The 25,297-nt window shown below is 28.4% G+C and overlaps 3 protein-coding genes across 4 annotated transcripts in view; all 3 read right to left on the reverse strand.

The window, feature by feature from the left end:
- Positions 1 to 25,297, reverse strand: part of LOC136983714 (cilia- and flagella-associated protein 77-like) — a 233,549-nt gene that overhangs the window by 151,216 nt on the left and 57,036 nt on the right. The gene's annotated exons all lie outside the window — the stretch shown is intronic.
- On the reverse strand, positions 101 to 20,927 carry LOC136983698 (uncharacterized). Its single transcript, XM_067280513.1, has 6 exons — positions 20,697 to 20,927; positions 10,098 to 10,652; positions 2,552 to 2,640; positions 2,177 to 2,398; positions 833 to 902; positions 101 to 635 (listed from the first exon to the last, which is right to left on the reverse strand). Exons 1-6 carry the CDS (start codon positions 20,859 to 20,861, stop codon positions 486 to 488), a joined length of 1,251 nt encoding a protein of 416 aa, XP_067136614.1. The 5' UTR covers positions 20,862 to 20,927; the 3' UTR covers positions 101 to 485.
- LOC136983617 (uncharacterized) lies at positions 23,841 to 25,065 on the reverse strand. Of its 2 annotated transcripts, none has more exons than XM_067280410.1 (5): positions 24,937 to 25,065; positions 24,794 to 24,862; positions 24,375 to 24,712; positions 24,231 to 24,285; positions 23,841 to 24,053 (listed from the first exon to the last, which is right to left on the reverse strand). In XM_067280410.1, the coding sequence occupies exons 1-5, from the start codon at positions 25,016 to 25,018 to the stop codon at positions 23,971 to 23,973; spliced, it is 627 nt and encodes a 208-aa protein (XP_067136511.1). In that variant the 5' UTR covers positions 25,019 to 25,065; the 3' UTR covers positions 23,841 to 23,970. The 2 variants fall into 2 exon arrangements, with proteins under 2 accessions (XP_067136511.1, XP_067136510.1); XM_067280409.1 differs by having other exon boundaries at positions 23,841 to 24,065.

Here is a 25,297-nt window from a genome sequence, read left to right on the forward strand (position 1 = left end):
ATAAAAACTGGAGAATTTTTATAGTGCCATTTATCCATTATTAATTGAAATATCAATTAAAATATACTTCAACTACAAATCTGTTAAATACACACAAAAATAACTTCAACAGAATAACCTTTTATTAAACTATATTACACTTGATGAACTATGGAATGCTATTTGATTTATTAAAGGGCACCAAAATCAGAATATTGGCAAAAGCAATTCCACAAAAAAAAAAAAAAAAAAAAAAAAACTGTGAATCTGAATGTTAAATGAATGTACAATGTGCAGATTACTATGTTTTTATGAACACAACAAATTCCTGTAGAATTAGCTCAACATCTATATATATATACTGTATACACTGTTCTAGTATAAACTCCATTTGCTTTTCAAATTCATAAAAATACCAAAGCTTCTGAAAAAGATTTTACTGCTCCAGAACTTTTGCTCTTTATAAAGTTACAAGCTCTATGTATTTTATTGTCTATTAATTATTATTATTCACAAAATAATTCTTTTTTTAAAAAATTATTAATAAACGTTTCTAATCCAAAATCTATTGGCTTTGGCACCAATCCTAATAAAAGTGCTAGTTTCATGGCTACATTCCCTGGTTTGGAACTAACTTTTTCTTCGTCTGGCATCATCTGAAATTACATATTTCATAAACCAAAAACATTTGACTTTCCATAATGCTAAGTATAATTATATCTAAAAAATAATCGTCTCTTTATGACATTTACTAAAAGGACAAATGCAACAAAAATTAAAATTAAAATTATTGCACTCTCTTAATGAATAATCTTCAATTGAAAGTAAAAATATTTAACATTAAAATACAAACCTTATCGCAGACATGTTTATAAACTAAACCATCTGGACCAATAAAGAAAACTGAAAATCCATCAATCCACCTGTAGGACAGATAATAATAATATACACATATTCAATTTATTAAATTAATTTACATGAATATTTGATGTAAAATATAATTTAAGAAAATTAAAATAATATTATTTCAAAATTCTTATAAAACTTTAAAGACTTTACAATAAGTTTGGAATCTGTCATGCAATAGTTTTCTTTGATTTGAGTAATGAAGTATGACTATGCTATTTTAACAATAGTAAACAAGTATTGCTTAATTTAGCATTTTCAAAATAGAATTTCAAATTTTCTTTGAACAATGACTTAATAATAAATTTGACATATTTAAAAAAATTATTTATAAACAATAACTGATTATGTTAAAATCCACACACATACACAAGTAGTCATATTTTTGTTTGTAGAGAAAATACAGATTTGCAACAGATAAAAAATTACACAATTTGAGTATTAATCAGAAACTGTAGCAGACACCAAGCTTGAAACATAATAATTATTTTAAAATATTGCATTACTATATAAATTAGATTAATTTTATGTATATAAATAATAATTTATATAGAAAAAATACAATAACTATTGCTTTTATACCAATTTCTCCTTTTACAAAATAAATCAGAAATATGAAAACACTGATACTTCTATCTAATTCTGATAAGAATTTGGAATTTTTCACATGCTCCTACCAGTTTTCATGAACTAACAATATAACTTTTTTAAACAACAGAAGCTTGTTTACATGGATATCTCAATTGTGACATCCTCTATTTAAACAAAGATTTCTATCCTTTGTTCCTAGTTCCTGTTTTTTTTTTTTTTATATAAAACAATGAATCTCATTTAATACTAAACTCTACTGTTTAATAAATCTTGTGCTGCAAATTGTCAAGCCCATTGACAATATTTAATGTAACGTAAAAAATTAGTTACATGGTTCAATTAATTCATTATATATTTTTTTGATGAATCAGTACTTACAAATAAAAACTTAGCAGCAATTTAAAGAAATAATTATAGTTAAATAGTATGCAGCTAAAATTAATGTCTGAAAAAATGAAAAATAAAATTAATGTATTTCATGTACAATACATTAGTACAGAAACTTATTAAATGAACAAATTATAAAACAAAGATAATACAGTATTACATGAACATGTTAATCATTTTTAATACTACTGTATAGCATCAGAACAAAATTTAATAATGATGTTCAAGAATAAAAATATTATAGATAAAATTATAAAAATAAATTTTGTAAAATTCAAATATTTATAATGTATACTTTTAATACAAAACTTACTCCGTTTCTTTTCTCATCATTTTCTTCCATTCCCATAATACAAACTTCCAGAACATAAACAATACTCTTAAGCCAGAGACACCTGTGATTCTCCATCGAACTCTCACAGTTCCATCTTCAGGATGTTGAGTTATTTTTAGTATTTCTAATTTTACGTGGGAGTAGCGTAGATGGCCCAAAATCCTGACTAATGCCATCTGCTGTACATATGCAGCAATACCACTTTGAGATAAAAAGGTGTTAAATTTTTATTATTATTCTGTAAATAAATCAAACTTAGAAGAAAAAAAAATATATATATATATCAAAATTAATGGTTAAAGTTTAAAAAAATATTTTTGATTAATGTTAATAAAGTAAATGTTTGATACTTACTGCGTAGTTACCCCTCTAATGTTATTTTCAAATATTATATTTTGATTATAAATACTGTAATCCATAACATCGGTAAAGACTTTAGGTAGCTGTAATTTAAAGGATAATTTTTAAATTAATCTCTGATGTAATGTTTTTAGCATATTTTTCATTTATCAAAGTTCTGTTAAACTTTTATATCTGTTTATGTATACAGCAAAAATATGATGGATAATTATCTAAAATTATTGATGTATAAATACAACCGATTGTTGAAAACTATGTAATTAAACAGAGAAATCTAACATCAGAATGAATATCATTCTGATTCTGATATTAGGTTTTTTTCTATTTAATTACAAAATTATACAGCAGAAATTTAATCATAAAATTTAAAATTAAGATATGTATTGTTCAGAATTACTAGGATTATATTTTTATTTTATTAGATTACCTTGACTTTGGTTTAATCCTAGTAATTTTGAACATAAATACATACTCTCATCCTTATCAAGTTATTATTTAAAAGTAAGTATTCATTATCATTATAATTTCTTTTTGTATCAAAAATCATTTAAATATTCTTAGCTAGTTTCATTTAAAAATTAAAAAAAATTTTTTTTAAACAAATGCCATTCAACAGACCAGTTGTATCTTACAACTTAAAATACACTACCATCCATTTATTGGGTTGTCAAAATGTGTGTAAACAAAAACACAAGACAGGAACATGACTAATCAGTAAAGCTAGGACATCTAGGCACTAAAACTCATAAAATAATATAACTTATATAATTCTTATAATTATTTATATGAGTTTTAGTACCTAGATGTCCTAAGCTCTACAAATCAGTTATTATTAGCAGTAAGTGATGTGTTATATAAGAACTAATAATGATAAAGAATGAATATTGCCAAATATAATTATTGTGCACACCTATATTTTACATGATCAACTACTTGATTCAGTGAACACATTACAAATCATTCTATATTAACAACTTGGCAATTTAAAATGTACAAATTGAACAAAAAACATTCCATTTTAGTAATAAATATAGTATTCCACTTTACATATTCTTAACATTAAATTTAATATAATATGAGAAATTGACAGTTTTTCTACTTTAATATTTAAATCATTATAATCTAAATTAATTGCAAGTTTATTATCTATTATGAATATTTGGAATCATCAATGTCTAGTATAACTTGCAAATATTCTTGTTTAACTATAATAGAAGAAATTGATAATAATTAATTACTACAAAAGATACAGTAGATTCTCCCACAGAGGACAGTCTAGGGACTTAAAAATGTGTGATGTTGGGTGGTGTCAGGTATTAGGAAATGACTGCATATTATGTGCTTATTAAATACATTTTTCTTCATTAATTGAAAGCCTGCAGCCACTGTGACACGAGCTCTCACATCATCCATGCACATTGATTTGAGTGCCATTTAATCTTTAGTTCACTGATGTTGAATTTTTAAAGCATTGCAGTGTTGCTGCTTTGCCAATGATTTAGAAGCAATGACTTCTAAAATTTGCCAAAAATGTTTACACAAAAAAATAGGTCAAATATTCTTTTGAATGTTTTCCACCTACACATATCCATCCATTATTCTTGAAACATGAAAATTTTAAAGGAAGAGCTTTCTTTTTAAATTCTTATTTGTATTCACATTCAAAGTTGCAGATAAATCATCTTGATTATTTTAGAATTTCAGCAATTTGAGTTTTTCCCATGTTTAACTGGTGAGCAAATGACCAACACAGCTTATTTTTGAAAACTTCAGAATCATTTTTTCTTCAATTTTCAAGCATTAGACATTACTAAACACATGGAAGCTGCAAGAAAGGGTATTGCACAAAACATAAAACAAATGCACATTAGACAAAGATAATGATTGAACTAATGAAAAAGAAACTAGAAATGGCATCATATGTACTGATCGTAGAGTACACAGAGTATTTCCAACTTCTTTGTCATTGGTTCAATTGTCTTTGGTAACCAATCCAAAATCACTAAGATTTTGGATTGGTTACCAAAGACAATTGAGTAAAGCTAAGACATCTAGCTTTACTCAGCTAACATACAAAAACTGCTTTAAAAATTATTGAAATTTTGTTATGAAAACATTTTTAAAGCAGTTTTTGTACATTAAATACATTTCTAGATATTCATGTCCACAATTGAGTGTGTGCACTTTTGGGAGAAGAAAATTGCATCAGAATCAATGGGTGTGAATCTGTTGTGATAATAGTTTGTATAATTATCAGTTTAATTCTGAATGGCATAAGTCAATTCAGAAGTATTTTTATAAAAAATATTAATGAGTTCATTCAATATATAAAAAAAAATTCAAAGTTACTATACCTGTTACCTATTTATATAACTTTAATAAAGTAGCATTATTAATAATTAATAATTACATTAATATCTTCAAACATATGAAATAAATATCACATATGGGTAAATAACACACTAAATGTTACCATCATCTAATGTAAGCAATAAAACTATTTCGTGTACATATCAATAATAAGGTTAAATACATTCAACCTGTTTTTATATTTATTTTATGTATGATATATAAATAATGAAAGAATTCAAAGGATTGCTATTTTCTTCACATAACCTGTAGTCAGGTAATAAATTAACTAATATTAATTTATCTATAAAGTTAAATATGTATTTTTATTTTTTAAACTGTTCAAAATAATAATTATTATTTATAACCAAATCCAAACAGAAATTGCATTACAATTAATCAAAATATTATAAACTAGTGATAAATAAAATGATAGAGAGGAATGCAACTAGACTTTAGTATGACTAACATATATTACAAACATTTTTATTTTTTGTGGGCCTCAAATTTATTTGAGTAGACATTGAATTTAAATATTAGAATTCTTATTTTATATGTTACATATTTATAAACAAAATATTGTTTATCTCCATGCAGTTAGATATATATATATATATATAATTTATATTTATGCTAATATAATTCCGATGAAATAATTATTACATTTACATAAAAACATAGTTTAAAGCAGGATCAAACATATTTAGATCATTATAATTGCTACAGATGAACCTGAGATTAATTATAAATTTTTTATTCAAACATTTAGATCATTAGATAAGCAAAATAGTATATATAAATCAAACTTTATCTTTCTGACATTAATAATTTTTGCATTTACTGAGATAATTGCAATATTTGATAATGATAATTTTTCTTTGAGATTAATTATCATTTTAAAATGAGGAATATTATTTGATTAATAAAATAAATCTGGCTGTCAGCTATTTGTACCCAAGTTGAATGGACTAACAGCAAGTTAGCAAGTTCTTGTATAAAACTGGATCTCTTATTTGACATTGCCAGGTGTATTGCCAAGATGTAACACTAAAATATTATAAATTGCATATTAATTATACAAAAAATTCTCATTTGCTAACTGGTTTTCTTAGCTGCTCATCTTGAATATAAATAGACGATGTAAAAGTATACCCCATCTTTAGATAAATTATAATAAGAAACCAGAGTTATTTATTTACTCATTTCTCAATATCTATAGGATATAACTAAGTGCAATCAATATGGTCCCAGAATAAGTAAGAAATTTTTGTTCTATTTGCAATAATTAATTCATAGGTTATTTATTTAATGAATATATAACAAATATAAAAATATATAAATTTATTAATTTTATAATTTGAAAAAATATAGTTTTATGTACTGTACATAGGCTGTTTTGTTTACAAGCTCCAACTGTCCATTAAAAAAAAAAAAAAAAAAAAAAAAAAGAACAAGTGTAAATAACAAAATGAATTTATTACCAAAAGTTAGGTACGAACATGGTTACTTTTCAATATAATCACCGTGAAGATTGAGACATTTGTCATATCTGTGGACGAGCTTTTCCATCCCCTTGTCATAGAATGCTGCCACCAATGGACTTGAGATGGGCTCTAACATTATTTTGAAGATTGTCATTAGTCTTGAACCTCTGCCTCCTAGCCACTTTTTCTATTCAGAAAACAGGTGGAAGTTGCTTGGTGCTAAATTAGGGCTATACACTGGGTGTTTAAAGGCGGTAAAGACTTCCACCTCCTTCCTGAACTGAAAATGTGGCTAGCAGGGCAGAGGTTCAAGAATAATGACGATCTTCAAAACAACGTTGTTAAGGCCATCTCAATTCACTGGCAGAAATATTCTATGACAAGGGGATGAAAAAGCTGGTCCACAGATATGACAAATTCGTCAATCTTCACAGTGACTATGTTGAAAAGTAACCATGTTTGTATCTAACTTTTGGCAATAAATTCATCTTGTTATTTATACTTGTTTTTGTTTTATGGACGATTGGAGCTTGAAAAAAAAAACCGTCCTCGTATCTGACATTTTTACAAATTATCAAGTTTTATAAAATTATTATTTTAATCTATTTATGCACTGATTTGACTTTGATTAGAAATTTGAAGTTCTGATATGTTAAATATGTATGTATGTGCATATTTGTGAAAACTGGCATAACCCTATCATCTTGGCCATCTGAGAGAGCAACCAGCCAGGAATTTTTCATGGATGGTCAGTTGGGAATATTGGGCTTTGTCCCACACCATCTGGCTGCCTTTATTGCAGGTTTGGTTGAACCCATAATAGATTTGAAAAAAACGGAGGTCCTCTTACCGCACACAGGGTAGAGAGAGAGAGAGAGAGAGAGAGAGAATAACAGTTTGAGATTACTTTATCTTTCTAATTATGTTTAAACATTTACAGACAAATTCACTCAAGTAGGGATCACCATCCATTAGTTTGTGTTCCAGACGATACATTCTCGTTGACCGACCTTTCTTTTTAGGCTACGAGCCGTTGAAAAAAGCTAAAAAGTCCTTATTAAAACAAAAAAGTTTCCAATTAAAAATAAAATATTTTCTAAAATTGGAACTGGTGATGTACGACTGTCCTTGTTTCTCCATCTTGCCTTTTCGGGGTGTTTTGTCCTTTTATCCACAGAGAGGAGAGCACTGGAAAATGCAGATTAAAAAGGTCCCCCTGGCAACGATATTCACATTTATAATTTGTTATTTTTTGTCCGATGGTTATTTTTAAGTTTAAATATTTACAGACAAATTCGCCCAAGTAGTTTCTAATTATGTTGAGCAACTTCCCTGTGAATCATATTAATGCACAATGAATGAAACCGAGAATGGTCATAGTAACGCATTATTGTTCCGTATCAACAAATTAAATTATTTTTCTAAATAATTTGAAATCTTTTAAAAGCTTGACTTTAAAATTTTCATAAATTTACATAGAATTAACTTTTCAATCATTCTACGTTAATATAATTCACCTACACACACCGGGTTAATACTATTCCAATCTCCCGAAAAACCTTGTAACCGGTGCAGTCCAAGTTGTTACGCAAACGTTTTCGGACCCTCACTAGGTCCTTCTTCAAGCGAAATTTTCTTTTTCGACCGTTCCCTCGAATACTATCCTCCCAACGGATAAAAATTCGAATCGCCCGAATTCCAAATCTAAGGAAACCGCCTTAACTGCACCGGTTACAAGGTTTTTCGGGAGATTGGAATAACATTCTACATTAGTTTAGATATTCTCTTCAAATTAAAATAGGCATCACATGGTCTGCTAATGATTACTTATTGTTATTTTGGTGTGTGAATGTAAGATGCCGTCAATTCAAAAAGCATCATCATCATCTCAGACAAGCAAAAAGAGGAAAAAAAAAGTATCTTAGAATTGAGGAAAGTGTTATAAACTATATCTTATGAAATATATAAATTTGTTGCATTTTACTTCAATTTAAATTTAATTTAGAAATAAATACATATTATACATATATATATGCATGTATGTATGTATTTATTTATTTATTTGGTTATTATTATTAATGTGGAAGAGGAGATCTATTGTTACAGACACGTCTATTATAAGATAAATTTTATAAACTGCATAAAATGAAAAATTAGTAACCATGAAATTTTTTTGATTTGGAATCAATGACCTTGAAAATAATTTGCGGAACATTCTATTGTAAGTTTGTCCATACTATTGAATTTTATTGCACTATTTCTTTCACTGTTATTTGATGCTGAGTCAATAAAGTGGAAAGCATGCAGAGTTTAGAAACTAAATATGTTTGCATAAATATAAGTATGGTGTAACTATATATTCTGTTTAAAATTTATATACACTAAAAAGTTATATATCATCAAAAATAATGATGATAATTAAACTAATTAAACAGTATACATGTATTAATATATTAAAAAAATAAACAAAAGACAGACTGACTATAAGGAGAAAAATTTTTGAATGGTTCACAAGAAAAAATATTTCAAAATTGATATTATTTATTTTTTAATTAATGTCTAATTTTCATAAAACATTTCATCTAGGCCTAAGAAAAACATTTTCAAATTGAAAGCAGCTTTTATAATTAAGACTGAAACATTAAAAATTAAGCTGTTAATAATGCTGTTATGCTTTAAATGGCTACTTACTTAAAAAGCTGAGAGGAGCCTAAAATGTAAGACAAAATGAAAACATGCAATCTTGAAATAGAATTTAAAAAAATTAATCACATTAATTCAAATAAACAGAAAATTACATAAAAGAATATCTAATACAAACTGCAGATTTGTCAAAAATTGTTAAATATCTCAAAAAATGTTTCAATCTATGATGCATAGACTAATGCTTTGTTCCATAATAAACCAGACATAATATAAGAGTTCATTTACATACACAAACTGGTTCTTTGAAGGGATAGTAAATAAATATTTTATATTCAAATTAAAAATGGGAGAACACTTTTTAAAAGGCAGAGATCTGTATTACTTAGACAAAATAGTTTTGATAACATTATTTTTAAAACATTAATATAATAGTACTTGTAAATGTTACTATTTTTTTTTGTTTTAGTTATTTTGGGAGATGTGTTTTGTCAAATAGAATTATCAAATTAATGCTTGGACATATGTGAAAAAAATATATCTATCTTTTCTGGAAACAATTTAAGAACAATCAAATAAAAGTAAGTCAACATAATTTAATTTGCAAACTGTTATCTCGTAAGTTAAAAGTAACAACCATCAGCATTGAGACATTTGTCCACTGGGTAAATAGTTTTGTAATGATTTATGCTTCAAGAAGTCTGACTACCTCCTGCACTTTTGCATCCAAGAGAAAATTGCAACCTTTAGGAGCTTCTTCAATTCACTGAACATAAAGTCATACAGTGAAAAGTCCAGACTGTAGGATGGGTGCTGCATAATTTTCTGTTTGAAGTTCTTAAGCTTGTTACAACTTACAAGCCATACCATTTAAAATATGAATATTAAATGATTAGAGATATTTTCATTAATTTCATCATATTAAATAAGAAGTATTTCTAGACACTTTGAATCAGTATATTTTTCTCTATTGAAATTTTTTATGAAGGAACAAATAATATGAATTTATAAATCTATAATAATTTATTTTATTATAAAATAAAATTGTAATAAAAATGACTTACAGAATTAGATAGTGAAAGATAAACCTTTTTTAATTGTTCTTCTGAAGGACGACCTGTCGGTTCTGGAACTTTATTTGAGCTCATTGAGTGTGCATTTCTCACAAAATGTTCTTCAAAATCAGATAGCATTAATGAAGAGTTTTCTTTTTCCATACCAACACAATACATCTGGTAATAAGATGAATCCAGATAACCAGAAAATACAGTCACTGGAAAATTCTGAGTGAATTTAGAATTTAAATCAGTACTATCTTCATTTTTGATACATAAATCATCCATCCAATGATTATAGACTTTAACTGGCAGATTAAAGCTATCATAAGAATATGAAGAACATTCACTCAATGGGCACCGTAAAATTAATCGATTAAGTGACTCCATAACATTCTTTTTATCAGTGTCATTTAAGTAATATGTAACTTTGTGAGCTTCATTGATATCATTTTCCAAATTCTCTTGAATATGATCTTCTGTAGTAGTTCTCAGCAAAGAAACTTGGAGAGAACGATTAATAATGCAGAGATTAATAAGTGCTTTTGGCACTCCATTTGATATCTAAAACAAAAAATTAAATAAAATTTAAATACAGAATTTTATATGCCTATTGGTAAAAGTAAACATTTTATTATTATTAACAGAGAAGTCAATAAAAATATATAAATTTTTAAATGAATTCAAACTGGTATACAAAAATCATATCTAAAGTCACGTACAGAAAAATTGTAAGTCATTGAAAACATATTCATTATCAAAGAAAATCATCAAATTTAAAAATATTAAAAAATATTATTTGTATATTTTTTGCATTTCTTTGTTAATCATCAAAGTGATCAATTGTAGAACATCTGACATCAATAACTGCTATAAGATATAGTTAGAGATGAATTAATAAGCAATTACTTTGACACAAATTATAATCAAATATGTCATATTATAAACATAATTTATTTACATTTAAATTTATAATTAATCTTAACTTAGTGCAAAAATTAATATCAGATCAGCTTATTACATTCGACAAATGATTCAAAAAAAGATAAATACATAACTAATAAAAGCATTATCTTTCAATGCTATACACTTTAATCATTTCATAAACAGCAGCTAAGCAAGTATGTTTGACATTAAATTGATGTCATCTTCAGGCAAAGAACATATATGGAACAGATTCACAGAACATAGAACATTTAAAAAAATTCCTTTTATTAGTTATACATATATCATTTAACCCAGCAATTCCCAACCCAGGATACGCATACCCCTGGGGTATGTGATAGGTTGTTTAGGGGTACAGAAAAAAGTTAGTTATTATGACAGAAAAAATAATATATTATGTATCACAAATTAATAGTATTAAAAAATTATTAGGTAAAAAATGTTCCTTGCAACAATCAGAAATTTTATTATACATTTCAAAATGCAAAAATAAAAATTTATGCTGCCAATTATACAATGCAGCAGATCAATAAATGTTGTGCAGTCAGTCAATGGTAGTGGGGATACCATTATGCATGATTAGTGATTATGCTACGGACTTTTGATGGTGGGGTATGTTACCGTTATTATTATTATTATCTCTCAACAATACCCCCACATGTTGTTTGAAAACATAATTTTTTGTTTATAAAAAGTATTTTTTATTGTTAGCAAGGAAAAGGACATAACTAGTTTCTCCAGATTTTCTCTACAAGCGGTAATTTTTTCATTATTTATTCAATATTTTTATTAATTTTTTATTGACAAGACTATGTCTTGTTTATAAAATCATACTGCCTACCATGTTACCAGCTTAGAGGTATGAAGGAGTACATGTCAGAAGTTGCAATTTGGTACAGAGTATTAGGTGCCATATCATGCACACGTAAAAAAAAAACCATATGTGTAGGTACTCAGGGGACTGAGAACTGAATCAAAATAAAATTCAAAATGGCAACTCTCTCTACAAACAGGCAGTGCGAGATTTGCGCATGCATGGCTCGTTGGGAAGATGGAAATACCACGGGGGGTATGCTAATGAAAAAAATGTGGAAACCGCTGATTTAATCCAATCTCTAATTCCAAAAAATTTACTCATTTATTTATTAACAGTAACATTAATATGGCTGGATATAATCCAGCAATCATCAGTTACATTTAGTAGTTATTTCACAATTGGCATATGTTATAAACTGCAAACATTTAAAAAAAAACACTAAACTCATTGCAATTTTACAATCAGCATTCTAAAAAAATATAAATGGTGTTATAAAGTATGGAAACATATGCAAACAGTCAAAACAAGGATTTATTTGTATTAAAATACAATATATATGTATATATTCTATAATTAATTTTTATTAGACGATCACCATTTTATTAGACGATCACAATTTTATTAGACGATCACCATTAATTAATAATTAATGGTGATCGTCTAATAAATTTTGGAGCGACTTGTCTCTTGTTTGTAAAAAATATATTTATCCATCCGACGAAAATTAAACAAATTAATTTTTAATTATTTTTTCCTTTAAATTTCTAAAAGATTATTTCTATTAATAATTTCTTGCTTTAATTTTTTTTCAAAAAGTTTTTTATAAACATAAAAATTTTATACAATGTATTGTCAAAAATTTGTTTCTTAGTAATAATTCAAAAAAGAAGATATATCTTACATAACAATAAATCAAGAGAGAATTTATTTTCCAAGAGATCATTGATAAAAATCTTGCTTGAATATGTAAGCAGAATAGTGCTGAATATAAGCATATTATAATAATTAAAAGAAAGGCAATATCTTAACTATGCAAAGAAAATTTCTGATGATTCCTCTGTCCTGTAAATATGTATCATTATTGAATTTGGCACTATTGCTGCTGAAAATATCAAACTGTATTCACATCACTTGTTTAAAAATAAGCAGAATTAATGATTATTTTCCCGAATGTAGCTAGCTATCTTCAACATCATCAATTGATATAATCGTATCAATTGTTCTGCTCTGTTTTGTCTTCCTATCTAAATTTTATATGATTATCTTCTGTTTTATTGTTTTCATTATATTAGAATTATGTTTAGATCATATCATTTATTTACTCTACAGATGAATATTGTATCTTCATTTTAAACAAGCATCTTTCTGATTTTTATTTAACTGATTTCATATTTCTGTTAATTTTTATATTTATAGAAAAAACAAGATTTTTTTTATATTTTAAAAATAAATTTTAATCAAACTATGGAAAACTTTCCTATATCAAACATTCATTTGAGAGCTTAATAAATTCTATGCTATTGTTAATTAATGCATTAGCCAGGATAACATTAATATTTAAAAAAATAGAAGAAACTAAAGGTAGACTGATGAAAAAAAAAGACAGTTTTGTTCCTGAGGTGTGTAAAAGGATGTAATAAAGATGCTTTAGTTTCTTTATTTTTTAAATCTATGCTATTATGTTCACTCACATTTGACATGAAATTTATAATAGTTAACGATATTTTATCAATTGATTTGAGTATTAATACTGACAATAAAAACTAATTGCTCTATCTCAAAATTGCAAATTAACATACTGTTTCAATTATTTGTTATTACATGTTGATATTCATTCAATAAATCTTAAGAAATGGTTTATTTTCCCTACCTTTGCTTAAATGAAAAGCTTCATACTTGAATATTAGTTAGGATGATATGTAATTAATATTAATCATGTTTTATGTAAAAGTAATGATAAAATTTGATTACAATTCAGCTTTGGAAAGCATACTTCCATATTAACTAACACATTCAAATTAATTTATATAAAATACTTTTATAACTTATATCATCATCTTGAGTTTAATCATATATATATAAAAATCTTCAAAACAACTGAAAATTTAAAAAAATAATTAATAATTACAAGAATAGTAAAATAAACTATTAAATTTTATTATAATTTATATAATTCCCAAAAGAATTATTAATTTTGAGAACTTGAAAAAATTGCTATTATTATACAAATTCAATAATATTTAACTTGTTTGTTTAAAAACTGCAATTATTTTTAAACACTTAAAGTTTCAGATAAACTAAAATTCATTCATTTATATTGAAATTATTAAAATAAATAAAAGATCAGTTTATTATTATTATTATTAAAACATCATTTTTGAGTAAACAGATTATATAATAATTTGTAAATAAAATAACAAACCCTAAATATAAAATAATGGTCATATAATAACAAAATTTTATTATACTGTTCTAAACTTTTCTTTTATAGTTAAAGCAATTTTATTTATTTATTCCTTTGTTTTAAAACATCTATCATCTTTTACAGATTTTTATATATTATCAATATTTTATAACCATCTTCTATATAATAGATTAACAGGATTTCTAAATTAAAAACTTATTCATTGTTATTGCAATTTTCTCATGTTACCTTTCTGCTCAAATGCTAGAATTCATAAAAGAAAAGTGAACAGAAGAATATAGAGGTAGTTTGAATTGAATGAACACTGTTCTGGAATGAAAAGACAATGCATTTAAATTCAAACTCTGGCAGATTTATTCAAATGAGAGTTTGAAAAGAATTTTTGAGTAATAGAGACACTCAGGATGGACAAAAAAGTCCAGAAGTGCTTAGTCAGTTTGATGATTTTATTTTATGAACTCCAGTTCAAGCAGAAAAGTAATGATAGATTAGTCATATTAAGCCCAGTGCAAACGAGTCGATGCAGTAGCTTCAACATGTAGACAAAGTGATTTTCATGTCAGGTGACCATTTGCTTTTTACTGCCAATGATCGTGATGATCATTGGCAGTAGTTGAACAGTAGATGACGACTGTTACTAGTTACCAAACACACAATATCCAACATGTTGAATATGTTCTCCATCAAACAGACCACCTACATTTTGCTGAGAGGATTGACATTGAGTCCCCTATTTGATTGGAGGCAAATTTGCTTTGATGTCAAAGGAGACCAGTTTGCTTCAATATTGATTCCTTTTTGTTAGGCTATAAAGCCTACAAAAAAATTACAATACAATCTAACTCTATAGAGTTAGATTGTATTGTAATTTCTTTTGTTTTTCACCTATGTTAAATGAATTATTTTAACATTAAAAGTTAACATTTTTTATAATCAACTAGCAGGTGTGCACCACAACCACATGACTAATAACCTATATGATATACATGATATAGTCTGTTATAAATTCCTTTTATGTTTCAGTATGGATCATATTTGTTTTTATTAGTTAAATAACAATAAGGATGTTTAGGAATCAGTAACTATATGGAATTGTCCATAAATTAAGTAATGCTATTTTTATACTTTTCAACTATCATCCCACTGTTTGTAACACAAAAATGCAAACCCAAAATTATATAATGCATACAGGGCCGGATTTACATAGGGACATTTGGGGCCGGTGCCCAGGGCCCCCACAAAATAGGGGACCCCACAAAACTATGTTTAAACAATTTTTTTCCCTATTACTGCGGCAGCCTAGTGTGGCCTAATCATGAGGGCCACATACAAAGAAAACCAAACCCGGGAAAAAACCTATGAAACGTCGGAAAATTTCGGGAAAAAATTTTACATGGGTATTTTTCAATTAAATTAAAATAATTAGTTTTACACAATAAAATATATGTATGTTTACAATAACCTTATTTTTAAATGAAATTTACAACTTCCTAGTTGAAATCTAATTGAAAGTACAGTATTTGGTGTAAATTTTCTAAATCATCAAATTTGCCTACTCTTAAAGGGGCGTCACCAAATTTGTGCCCAGGGCCCCTGGATTGGTAAATCCGGCCTTGAATGCATATATTAGATTGACCTCCTTAATTTACTAAAGAGCTTGGGATACTGAACATTACACTTTATTAGTTAGACTAGCAGACCCAGCCACATGTTGGTGTGGCTCAAAATGTATCTATTATAAATGTATAACACTTTTCCCATGGGGGAATTTCAAAAAATCCTTTCTTAGTGTACATTCTCTTGATGTACCCTATTAAAACACAATCAAAAACACAAAACACCACATCTAAAATAGTATAATAGAACCAGAGTTCTTCATGGTAAGCTTTAATTTTGTCCCTCTCCCCCGCGGGGTGGGAAAATTTCGACATTTATATTATATAAAAACACGCACGTATTCGAATGCAACATTTTGTCAAAATTTCAAAGCAATCGACGAAGAACTTTCGGAGATTTGAGATTAGGAACAAACGAACATTTACATTTTTATTTATATAGATGTCTACATTACAAAGCAGTCATGTGTGAGCTAGCCCACTAATGGGAGGAACATTATTTCTAAATCAGGAATAATCTAAGGCAGGCATGTCAAAGATATAGCCTGCGGGCCAGTCATGGCCCGCGAGACAATTAGTTGCAGCCCACGACATCAATTCAATAATGCTATTTGTTTATTTTTTATTATCTTGATACCAAAGAAAATGTGATATTTTGTACTAAAACAAATAATACTTAATAAACAAAATTGTTGAACTCAATTATTATTGTTTTTGTTTTTATTTATTCATATTACTTAAAGATATTTATTTTATTTGATTTATTTTTGGCGTTTAATTTCTTGTTTACGTTATGTTTTCTCTATTTCATCCTTTGAATTTCAAATTAAAGTCCATCTTGGCAAGATCATTTATTGCACAATTCTCACTATTTTGCACATAAAATGCATGTTTTCGACATATTAGTAAATTACAGTTTATGCTTGTATTTTGAGTCTTGCGAGCCTTATTTCCAGATCATTTTACAGACCTGCTTCAGGCCTGTAAATTGGCTGAAAATGTTTGTTCTGTGATTAAAGTTATTGCTGGGAAACTACAAATGGTGTTTTTGTTTTTTATTTTATTGTGAAATCTCAGGTTACTAAAAAGGAATTTTTTGAGTTGGCTACTTTTGGGCTACTTTTTAGAAATTTTTTGGCTTTTTGTAGCCAAAAGCTCAAAACATCTGGCCCGTTGTCATACTTGAAACAAAAAATCGGCACTTAAGCAGTTTGAGTTTGACACCCCTGATCTAAGGGTTTTGTTTATGTGAGTGATGGCATTGGAGACAGAGAACACACATACCTTTACAAAAACCGTTTATTGAGGAGAAAATATCTTACATTTCTTAGTTCCAATACACCACAGATTTTCTGACACAGTCTCTTCCTGCAGTTGATGGGTTGAGAAAATGTCTGGTTTCCAGCAGTGTGTGCATTCGTTCTGGACGACCACAGCCCTGGGTAAGGCGAGAAGAGTTTTGTTGGACAGGGAAGAGGCTGCGACAAAATTTGGCACTGGTCCTCACACTAGCAGATGAGGAGGTTCCATTGGCGACACACAGATAAAGATAGATAGATCCAGAAGGGAAAGACTGTCTCTCCGAATGCATCGACACACTGTGCATGTGTTAACACTGACTAAGTACGTGTGCAATGTGTCCTTGAATATCAGGGATTATATTCATCTCTGTTCTTTTGATTGGCCATTCTGATTAGTTGATCCCCCTCATCCACACTTTCCAAGTGGCTGGTCCCTCATTACTAAGCATACTCCATAAGCAGGACTCCAACACAGAGTGCAGGCGAGGTCAACTCGAACCTGAATTCGATCCCTCAACTGGAGATGGTCAATCATAGGATGACATTCCTTCTAAGATTTATGACTCTGCATGGCATTTTAACATAAACTAAAGGATGTCCAACTACAAACATTTTTTTGCCTTTTTAAACAAATACATTTTCCCCCTAATCAACTAAATTTTTGCAAATTTTGTGACAGTTTGGACCTGTCCAGGACCTCACACATGTAAACACTACTGTTCACTATGCAACACTGCAGAAAGAAAAACAAATCATTCTGTTACCCAAGGAGTGAGATGCTATTAGATAACATTTTTATAAATACCTCCATTTCCTTCTAATGCATTGCAATGATTGCTGATACCCATCCACATCTGCAATATATAATTTATAAACAGCCCCTATGTATAACATATAACAAATTATTTTGAAGTAACTGCAGTAATTGATTATGCTTGAGATAGATACATTTTATAATTTTTTATCTCAGATAAAATTTTAATTAAAAAATTAATAAAGTAAATTTTAAAGGTAAAATGTTCAGAATTAGAAATTATTTTCATCTGAAACTACTACAAACAAGAAGTAATTATGAAAATATTTAATACATATGTAATTACTCTATTAAAAATGTATGCATATTATAACAAACTTTTAAATAAAAAAATGTTGTAAAAACTTAAGTCCTTGATCAAATCTTTCAAGTGAGAGAGAAATAATGGTGGCACTTCTGCTTTGCTGATTGACAGTGCATTGCAGTGTGATTGACAGAATATAGATCACATGCTATAGATGAAACTGATTCTGATTAGCTGTGTGTGACATATTTTCAATAATTATTTATTTATACACATATTAGAATTATGGACAGAAAAACTGTATTTATTTAATAACTATCTAAAAAATAATTATACAAGTTGAATATGAATACTGTAAATTATAGTAAATTTGGAAGCAGATAGATATCTGATTTAAAGATTCACAAAGTTTAATAAATTTTGGAGATATGTAGCTAATTCATAGTTATTTATCTTAGAAACATAAGTGAAATTTGCAACAAAAAAATCTTGTGGAATTTATCACTATAGGTTTACTGATAAACCTATAGAAATAAATTTTCTAAATTCTACAATATATTGATTTGGAAGCATATTTACAATTTAATTTCAAATCAATATAATGTAATTTACAATATACATTTCAATATTTACAATTATTTTCTTTCAAATATTTTTTTATTTCTTATCCTGTCTTTTTACTCTTCTACATTTTTTTTTTAAACAACAGAAATGGAAAATTAAAAATTAAAACAGATTATACAATGTATATCATACAAATGTAACAATATAATGAAGTATATTTTAAATTGGATATGAAATAAACATAAACATAGACTGCAACCTTTCTCAAATCAGCAAAAAATACTTCACTTTAATATTTATCAGCACTTTGTGTTTGATGTTGCATACTCCATTTGTGTTTAAAATATTCCAATCTGTTAAACAGCCTAATGAAGTTCTTTGAATAAGGCCATTTGACAGATTGGAATGATCTTTTAAATACAAATGGAATATGAAACATCAAACACAAAGTGCTGATAAATATTAAAGTGAATATTTTGCTGATTTGAGAAAGGTTGCAGTCTGTTTTAATGCTTTCATCAGTTATTTATGTATATATGAAATAAAATTCAAAGTGATTTATGTGGTCTAACGAGAACAGGACTGGAAAAACAACATAAACCAAAACAATTGGTTTTAATTTAAAAATAAAACATTTAATGACTCGTTTTCATAAAATTGCTCCTCTTTGAAAAGAAATCTGTTTTATTCTAATAGAATATTCTTATGAAGAACAATTATTTAATTTTAAAAAATGTAAGAATTTCTACGTAACTAATCTATTGGTTTCAATACTATATAAATACCAAACACATTACCAGCAAGAATTTTTAAATACAAGTACGTTTGATCCAAGTTTGGTTTCTATTTTCTATTTCTCAAATACATTAATGTATTCAACTACTGAATACACCGGGTTGTATATATAAAAAACCTTTTTTACTTGAACCAAATAACCGGAGTAAATTGTTTCTTAGGTGCAAACGTTTTTGACGCCCCTTTTGGGATCTTCTTCAGGCATTCCAAAACCAAAGAAACAATTTACTCCAGTTATTTGGTTCAAGTAAGAAGGTTTTTTTATATACATTAATGTATTCAAAAAGACGAAGAACCCAAAGAAATTCACACCAAAAATACGTAATCATTAAATATCTAACTGCTTTAAATTATAATTAACAATTTTGATTAATTTTAACAGAACTCTGAACAAACGAGATAGTTTCGGCAGCAAAAAGGGGCAATTGCCCGGGACACCCAAGCCAATGTTTTTTAAGAAAGTATTTTCCACAAGAAAAATGTTTGAAGTCGACAACATACATAGGGCTCCCTAATTCAAATTCCCCCAGGCCCCACGAAGCTATAACACACCACTGGGTATTCTTATAGAATGTAAGAATTAGCAAATAATTAGTAAAAATTCATACAAGCAGTTCAGAACTACAATTATGACAAATCACAATACCAATGATCACTTTCATTATAGACAATATCTTGAAACCTATCTAATTTATTTAGCTTAACAGGCATTTGATTAATCTAAATTAAGCAGTGTTATGTAATTTATCAAATGTATTCATTATAAAAACGTTTGCTTATTTATATAGCAGAGATCTTTACAAGGTCAAGCATAATCACCTTTACTCGTTATAAAAATTATTTGAGAATTTAGTAATTTCATTAAATGTTAAGAACGCAGAAAAATTAGTAACAGAATTTCTAAAGCGAGTGATAAAATATTAAGAATGAAAGTATTGATACTGTACAACTTGCGTAACGATAATGCTGATAAAACCGATAAGACTATTTTGAATGAGAGTCAAACAATTATTTAAAACAGCAATCACCAGATTTTTGCCCGTTGTGAACATGTCAATAATTAAAAAAAAAAAAAAAAATCACTAACCTCGTGTAAATTCTCCGAATAAAGAGAGTGGCGAGACCAGCTTGATCTTTTAGAAGTTTTATTATTGGAATCTTTATTTCTATTAGATATTTTAAAATAATTAGATTTTAAGTTAGTTATTTTGCGGTTAAGAGGCAATTTTAAATGTCTTAAACCAGTTGCCATCTTTGCGTTGATTTTCGAACTTATCTGCTTCACACGTTTTCTTCCCGAAGGACCGACATTTTAAAAGATTACGACGCCCTCTAATTAAAATCGTTTTTTTTAAATAAATAATCTAAATTATATAAATAGATATTAAAAATTAGCTTTAAAAAGTTTTAAATAATTTTATATTTAATTTAATTTTCATATAATCGTATACATTTTATTAGTTTCTTTTATGGTCGACTTTTTTATTTTGCTCTTTCCATTCTGTGAGCGCTAAGTATGTCCGTGCAGCGGAAGAGTAGACGCGAGTCTGCCTGAGCCGAAGGGTCTCTGTCAGATGAAAGGAAACATGCAACTACCCTTCTTTTTTTTTTTTTTTTAACTCTTTCCGCCCTGTGGGCACTAAGAGGGCCTATTTTAGTAGGCCATTATGGGTTTGGCCAGGCCCACAATGGGGCGACCGGGTGGTGAGGGACGGGGCCCGACATATCCGAACGGACCACCCCCCGAAAAATTCCTGGGGATTATTCGACCCGCTCGGATTCGATCCCGGGTCCCCCAGAGCGGTAGGCTGCCACCTTCACCGCTCGGCCATCCGGCCGTCTACGCGACTACCCCCTTAGGAGTTAATACATGAAACAGCTGAAAGAGATCAGATCTGTTTTTTACATTTCTGAAACCTGTTTATACCATCTTTATCATAATTTTATTGTTTTACTTTTTCACAAATTTTATTACTTATTCTTAATTCTAACCTTACTCACGCGTTAATTACACGATTCTTCCAGCTCAGGTTGATACGTGTCTACTATTTCGCTGCGCGGACTTTAGTGATGAGCAATCCGTAATTTTCCACCATACATGGTACTGTTTAGTATCGCACACATTTTGGTGGAATAATAGCTTGACCAGCTTTCACTAATGTCCATTTTCATTCGTTAATTATTATTCGACTTTATTAACCTATTGTATTCCAATTTCACGGTTCATTTCACACCCATCGGCCTCTGGGCAAAGCTTTCAATTCGCGAGAGATACTTGATAAGAACACGTATGAACTATCGATAGTTACTCTTGCAAACGATATCAAAGGATATTAAATCAAATTTTTGGAAATTAGCCTACATCCTTTCCTTCCAGGACAATCATAAATAGAAATACAAAGTTTCATACAAATCGGTCTGTCATTCTCATATGATACCCAAACAAACGGACAGAAACAGATATATATATATATATGTGTGTGTGTGTGTGTGTGTGTGTGTTACAGTAAAAACCCGTTTTTAGTGAAAACGCGTTTTAACTAGTTGAAACTAGTTTTTCTGGATGTCATTGTTATAACCCGTTTTGTCTAGTTAAAACTAGAATTTACTGCTGTACATGTTTTGATTTTAGATAAAAAGTTAATGTTTGATTTTAGTTTTAACTTTTAACATTAGTTAAAACTAATTTTAGCTACATAAATATGTTTGGGGGAAATAAATAAAGTGATGATTGGGATTAAAACATTTGTATTATTTAATACGATATTTATTGAAAATATTGGTCACACATCTGTGTTATTAACATCAATTAACCCTTTGTCCCTGAAGGCACCGATCAATCGGTACCCTGGCTTTTTAAGCAAAACTTCGAGGGTACCGACTCATCGTTACTTTCGTAAATATTGATTTTTGTAAAATTTATTAACAACAGATATAATCTCGTTCGATATGAAGAGAATAAAGTATAATAATTCATTATATTAGTTGATAGCAACATAAAATTTTGATTTCAAACAAATGTTTGACATAATGTGCGATGATTTCACAACGAATAAACATACATGCATAAGTGTTATATCGAATTGTACAAAACAATATTCTACCTCTCTCTGGCTCAGTGCCAGCAAACAACTATGTAACTAGACAATGTTAATTTTCACAAAATGTTACAAATTATCAACTTTGTGTGTCAGTTCTGATATATATTATTTTTTTTCTCTTATAAATTTTTCTAATAAAATGTATTGAAAAATATCGTATTTAAAACTAAAGATATTAATAAATGTAAGTGATTTTTTTTCATATAGATATAATGATAATTTGATTTTTGGTGAATTTTTAAAATAATATCGCCTGACTGACCTATATTGCCTTAGGAGGGATCGCAAAATAAACGTAAACAAGATGTCCGGGGAAAAGGGTTAAAGCGATACGAAATTCATCATACACAATAGGAACGTGTTAGCTGAATGACCTTGGTCGAAACAGTTTTTACTAAGCCATTTTGTTAAAACCCATTTTGTCTAGTTAAAACTAGTTTTAACTCAAATTCATTTTTGACTAGCAGTAAATTCTAGTTATAACAATGACATCCAGTAAAAACTAGTTTCAACTAGTTAAAACGCGTTTTCACTAAAAACGGGTTTTTACTGTAACATATATACGTACGGTCTGTAATGATAAATTCCCTAATCTAAAAAACTAGCGATGAACGTTACAGCTGCAATAAGAACCACCTATCTTTGTGAATCTTTTTTCTCAAAATTGAAGATAGTTAGACAATTTCGGTTGGACACCACTGTTTTAAACGAACGATTGAACAGAGATCATCAGAATGTATTCAGAGCAGCGACTCGCTGCAAAGCTCTCCTGGAACTGGGATCTAGCAAGTCAGATTGGAATTTTAATGAATTGAAATCTAATTAAAAGATGAAATTTCATCGAGGAGTTTGAACCGAATTTCTCTATTTGTCATTGTGATAATTTACATTCTTTTATTCAATTTATCGATGAAATATTAACTATACAAACTGGAGATTAGCAATTTGTATATAATGATTTGTTCATTAAAAAAATTTATAATGTGAAAATGTAAATGTATAAAGCTGTAAAAATGTTCACTATTAATTTTTCTTCCCCGCTAATTTATTATTTGTATATATAGAAAAATGTGTATTAATATAATTCTTTAATTAGTTTTGGATATGGTGTAATAAACTCAATTAAAATGTAATTTTTAAAGCAAATTTTATTGTTCATTAAAAGAATTTTCATAAGTTGAAATTATGTATTAATTTTGTGTTAAACAATAAAGTTATCATCATCAAAAATTAATTTTTCTTAATTAGAATTCAATTGTTTCAATTTTCTTCACTTATCTCCTGCTCATCTTCATTATTGTCATCCTCATCCTCATAGGACAATTGAATTTCCGAAGCCGAAACTGGAGGAGAAACTGTTTAAAAAGAACAATTAACAATTGTGACATCATCACAATTCCGAACTGCAATTTTTAATCATCTTTAAATTTTAAAAATATCGCGTCGCTTCCGATGCAGATCGAAAGGTAGTTTAAAAATTGCAGCCCAATAAGAAAAATTGAAATTTTATAATACATTACATAGATTTCTTGGGATGCAAAATGCTGCGTAATTATCGATCACGTTATAAATTGTCTACACAAAAGTTACCATTTAAAATGCATAGGATTAATAAAAATTAATGGTAAGATCATAGATGTCAATGATAATTTAAATAACCTTACCAGTTTAATAAAATAAAATAAAATTAACGGCAGCAACAATAATGAATAAATTAAGAAAGGTTTGATTCTTTCGATGTTAAAATAGCTGCCCTCCGTTCTGCGAGTTTCGCAGTCGATTTCCTTTTCTAAATAACGTATCCATTCCGATATCAACTTTTCCAAGTAACATAGAAATCTGTAAAGGTACACTCGCAAGACGTACCAAGATTTCTGAGCGTAAACCTTTACGAGAGGACATATCCATTCGATTTGCCGTTGGACGTACGACTGCACGCATGATGACATTACTTGGCAATTGTGCCACGTTGCTGTAGCTAATTCTTTAATTTGCCACCAGACTAAGGATTTAAAATTGGTAAGCTCGTGTTTGACCACCACGCATCGTCAAAACATCGAAGAACGTGCAAAAAGTACAGTACCTTTCTTGAAGCAGGCTTCGCAGTCCAGTGATCCGCGACGAGTTCTACAGGATTTTTCTTCGTATCCGTCTGTCGGAACGTTAATAACATTGTTACATCTCATAATATACAAAAATGGCTACGTATAAAAGTTTAGTAGTTACCGCAAAACCAGTTGGCCTCTACGAAATACAAAGAACCAATTATCATGATTACCAATAACCAAAATTTGTTGATCCCCTTCATCTCCGTAAATTTTTTTTATTATTATATTGCTCAACAATCGGTAACGGTAGTTGTTTAAATGTTTCCTTTATTATTGTAAATTATTTGTTTGCTTGTTGTTAATTTTATTAGTTAGTTAAAATATACTTCGTTAATTTCTTTGTTTTTTTTAAACTCTTTCCACCCTGTGGGCACTATAAAGGCCTCTTTTAGCAAACCCATTATGGGTTCAGTGTGACCCACAATGGAGCGGCTGGGTAGTGAGGGACGGAACCCGACATATCCGGAAGGACCATCCCC

The sequence above is a fragment of the Centruroides vittatus genome, unplaced genomic scaffold (assembly GCF_030686945.1).
Source record: "Centruroides vittatus isolate TY-2023 unplaced genomic scaffold, ASM3068694v2 contig_884, whole genome shotgun sequence".
Classification (NCBI taxonomy): Eukaryota; Metazoa; Arthropoda; class Arachnida; order Scorpiones; family Buthidae; genus Centruroides; species Centruroides vittatus.

Bases quoted from the DNA above. Each gene is read 5' to 3' on its own strand.
- LOC136983698 (XM_067280513.1), bottom strand. From the start codon at position 20,861: ATGGCAACTGGTTTAAGACATTTAAAATTGCCTCTTAACCGCAAAATA. The intron at 10,653-20,696 runs GTTAGTGATTTT...TTTTTGTTTTAG, and splicing joins ATTCGGAGAATTTACACGAG to ATATCAAATGGAGTGCCAAA. The intron at 636-832 runs GTTTGTATTTTA...ATGTAATTTCAG, and splicing joins ATAAACATGTCTGCGATAAG to ATGATGCCAGACGAAGAAAA.
- LOC136983617 (XM_067280409.1), bottom strand. From the start codon at position 25,018: ATGAAGGGGATCAACAAATTTTGGTTATTGGTAATCATGATAATTGGT. The intron at 24,713-24,793 runs GTACTGTACTTT...TTAAATCCTTAG, and splicing joins CGAAGCCTGCTTCAAGAAAG to TCTGGTGGCAAATTAAAGAA. The intron at 24,066-24,230 runs GTAATGTATTAT...CTTTTTAAACAG, and splicing joins TTGCATCCCAAGAAATCTAT to TTTCTCCTCCAGTTTCGGCT.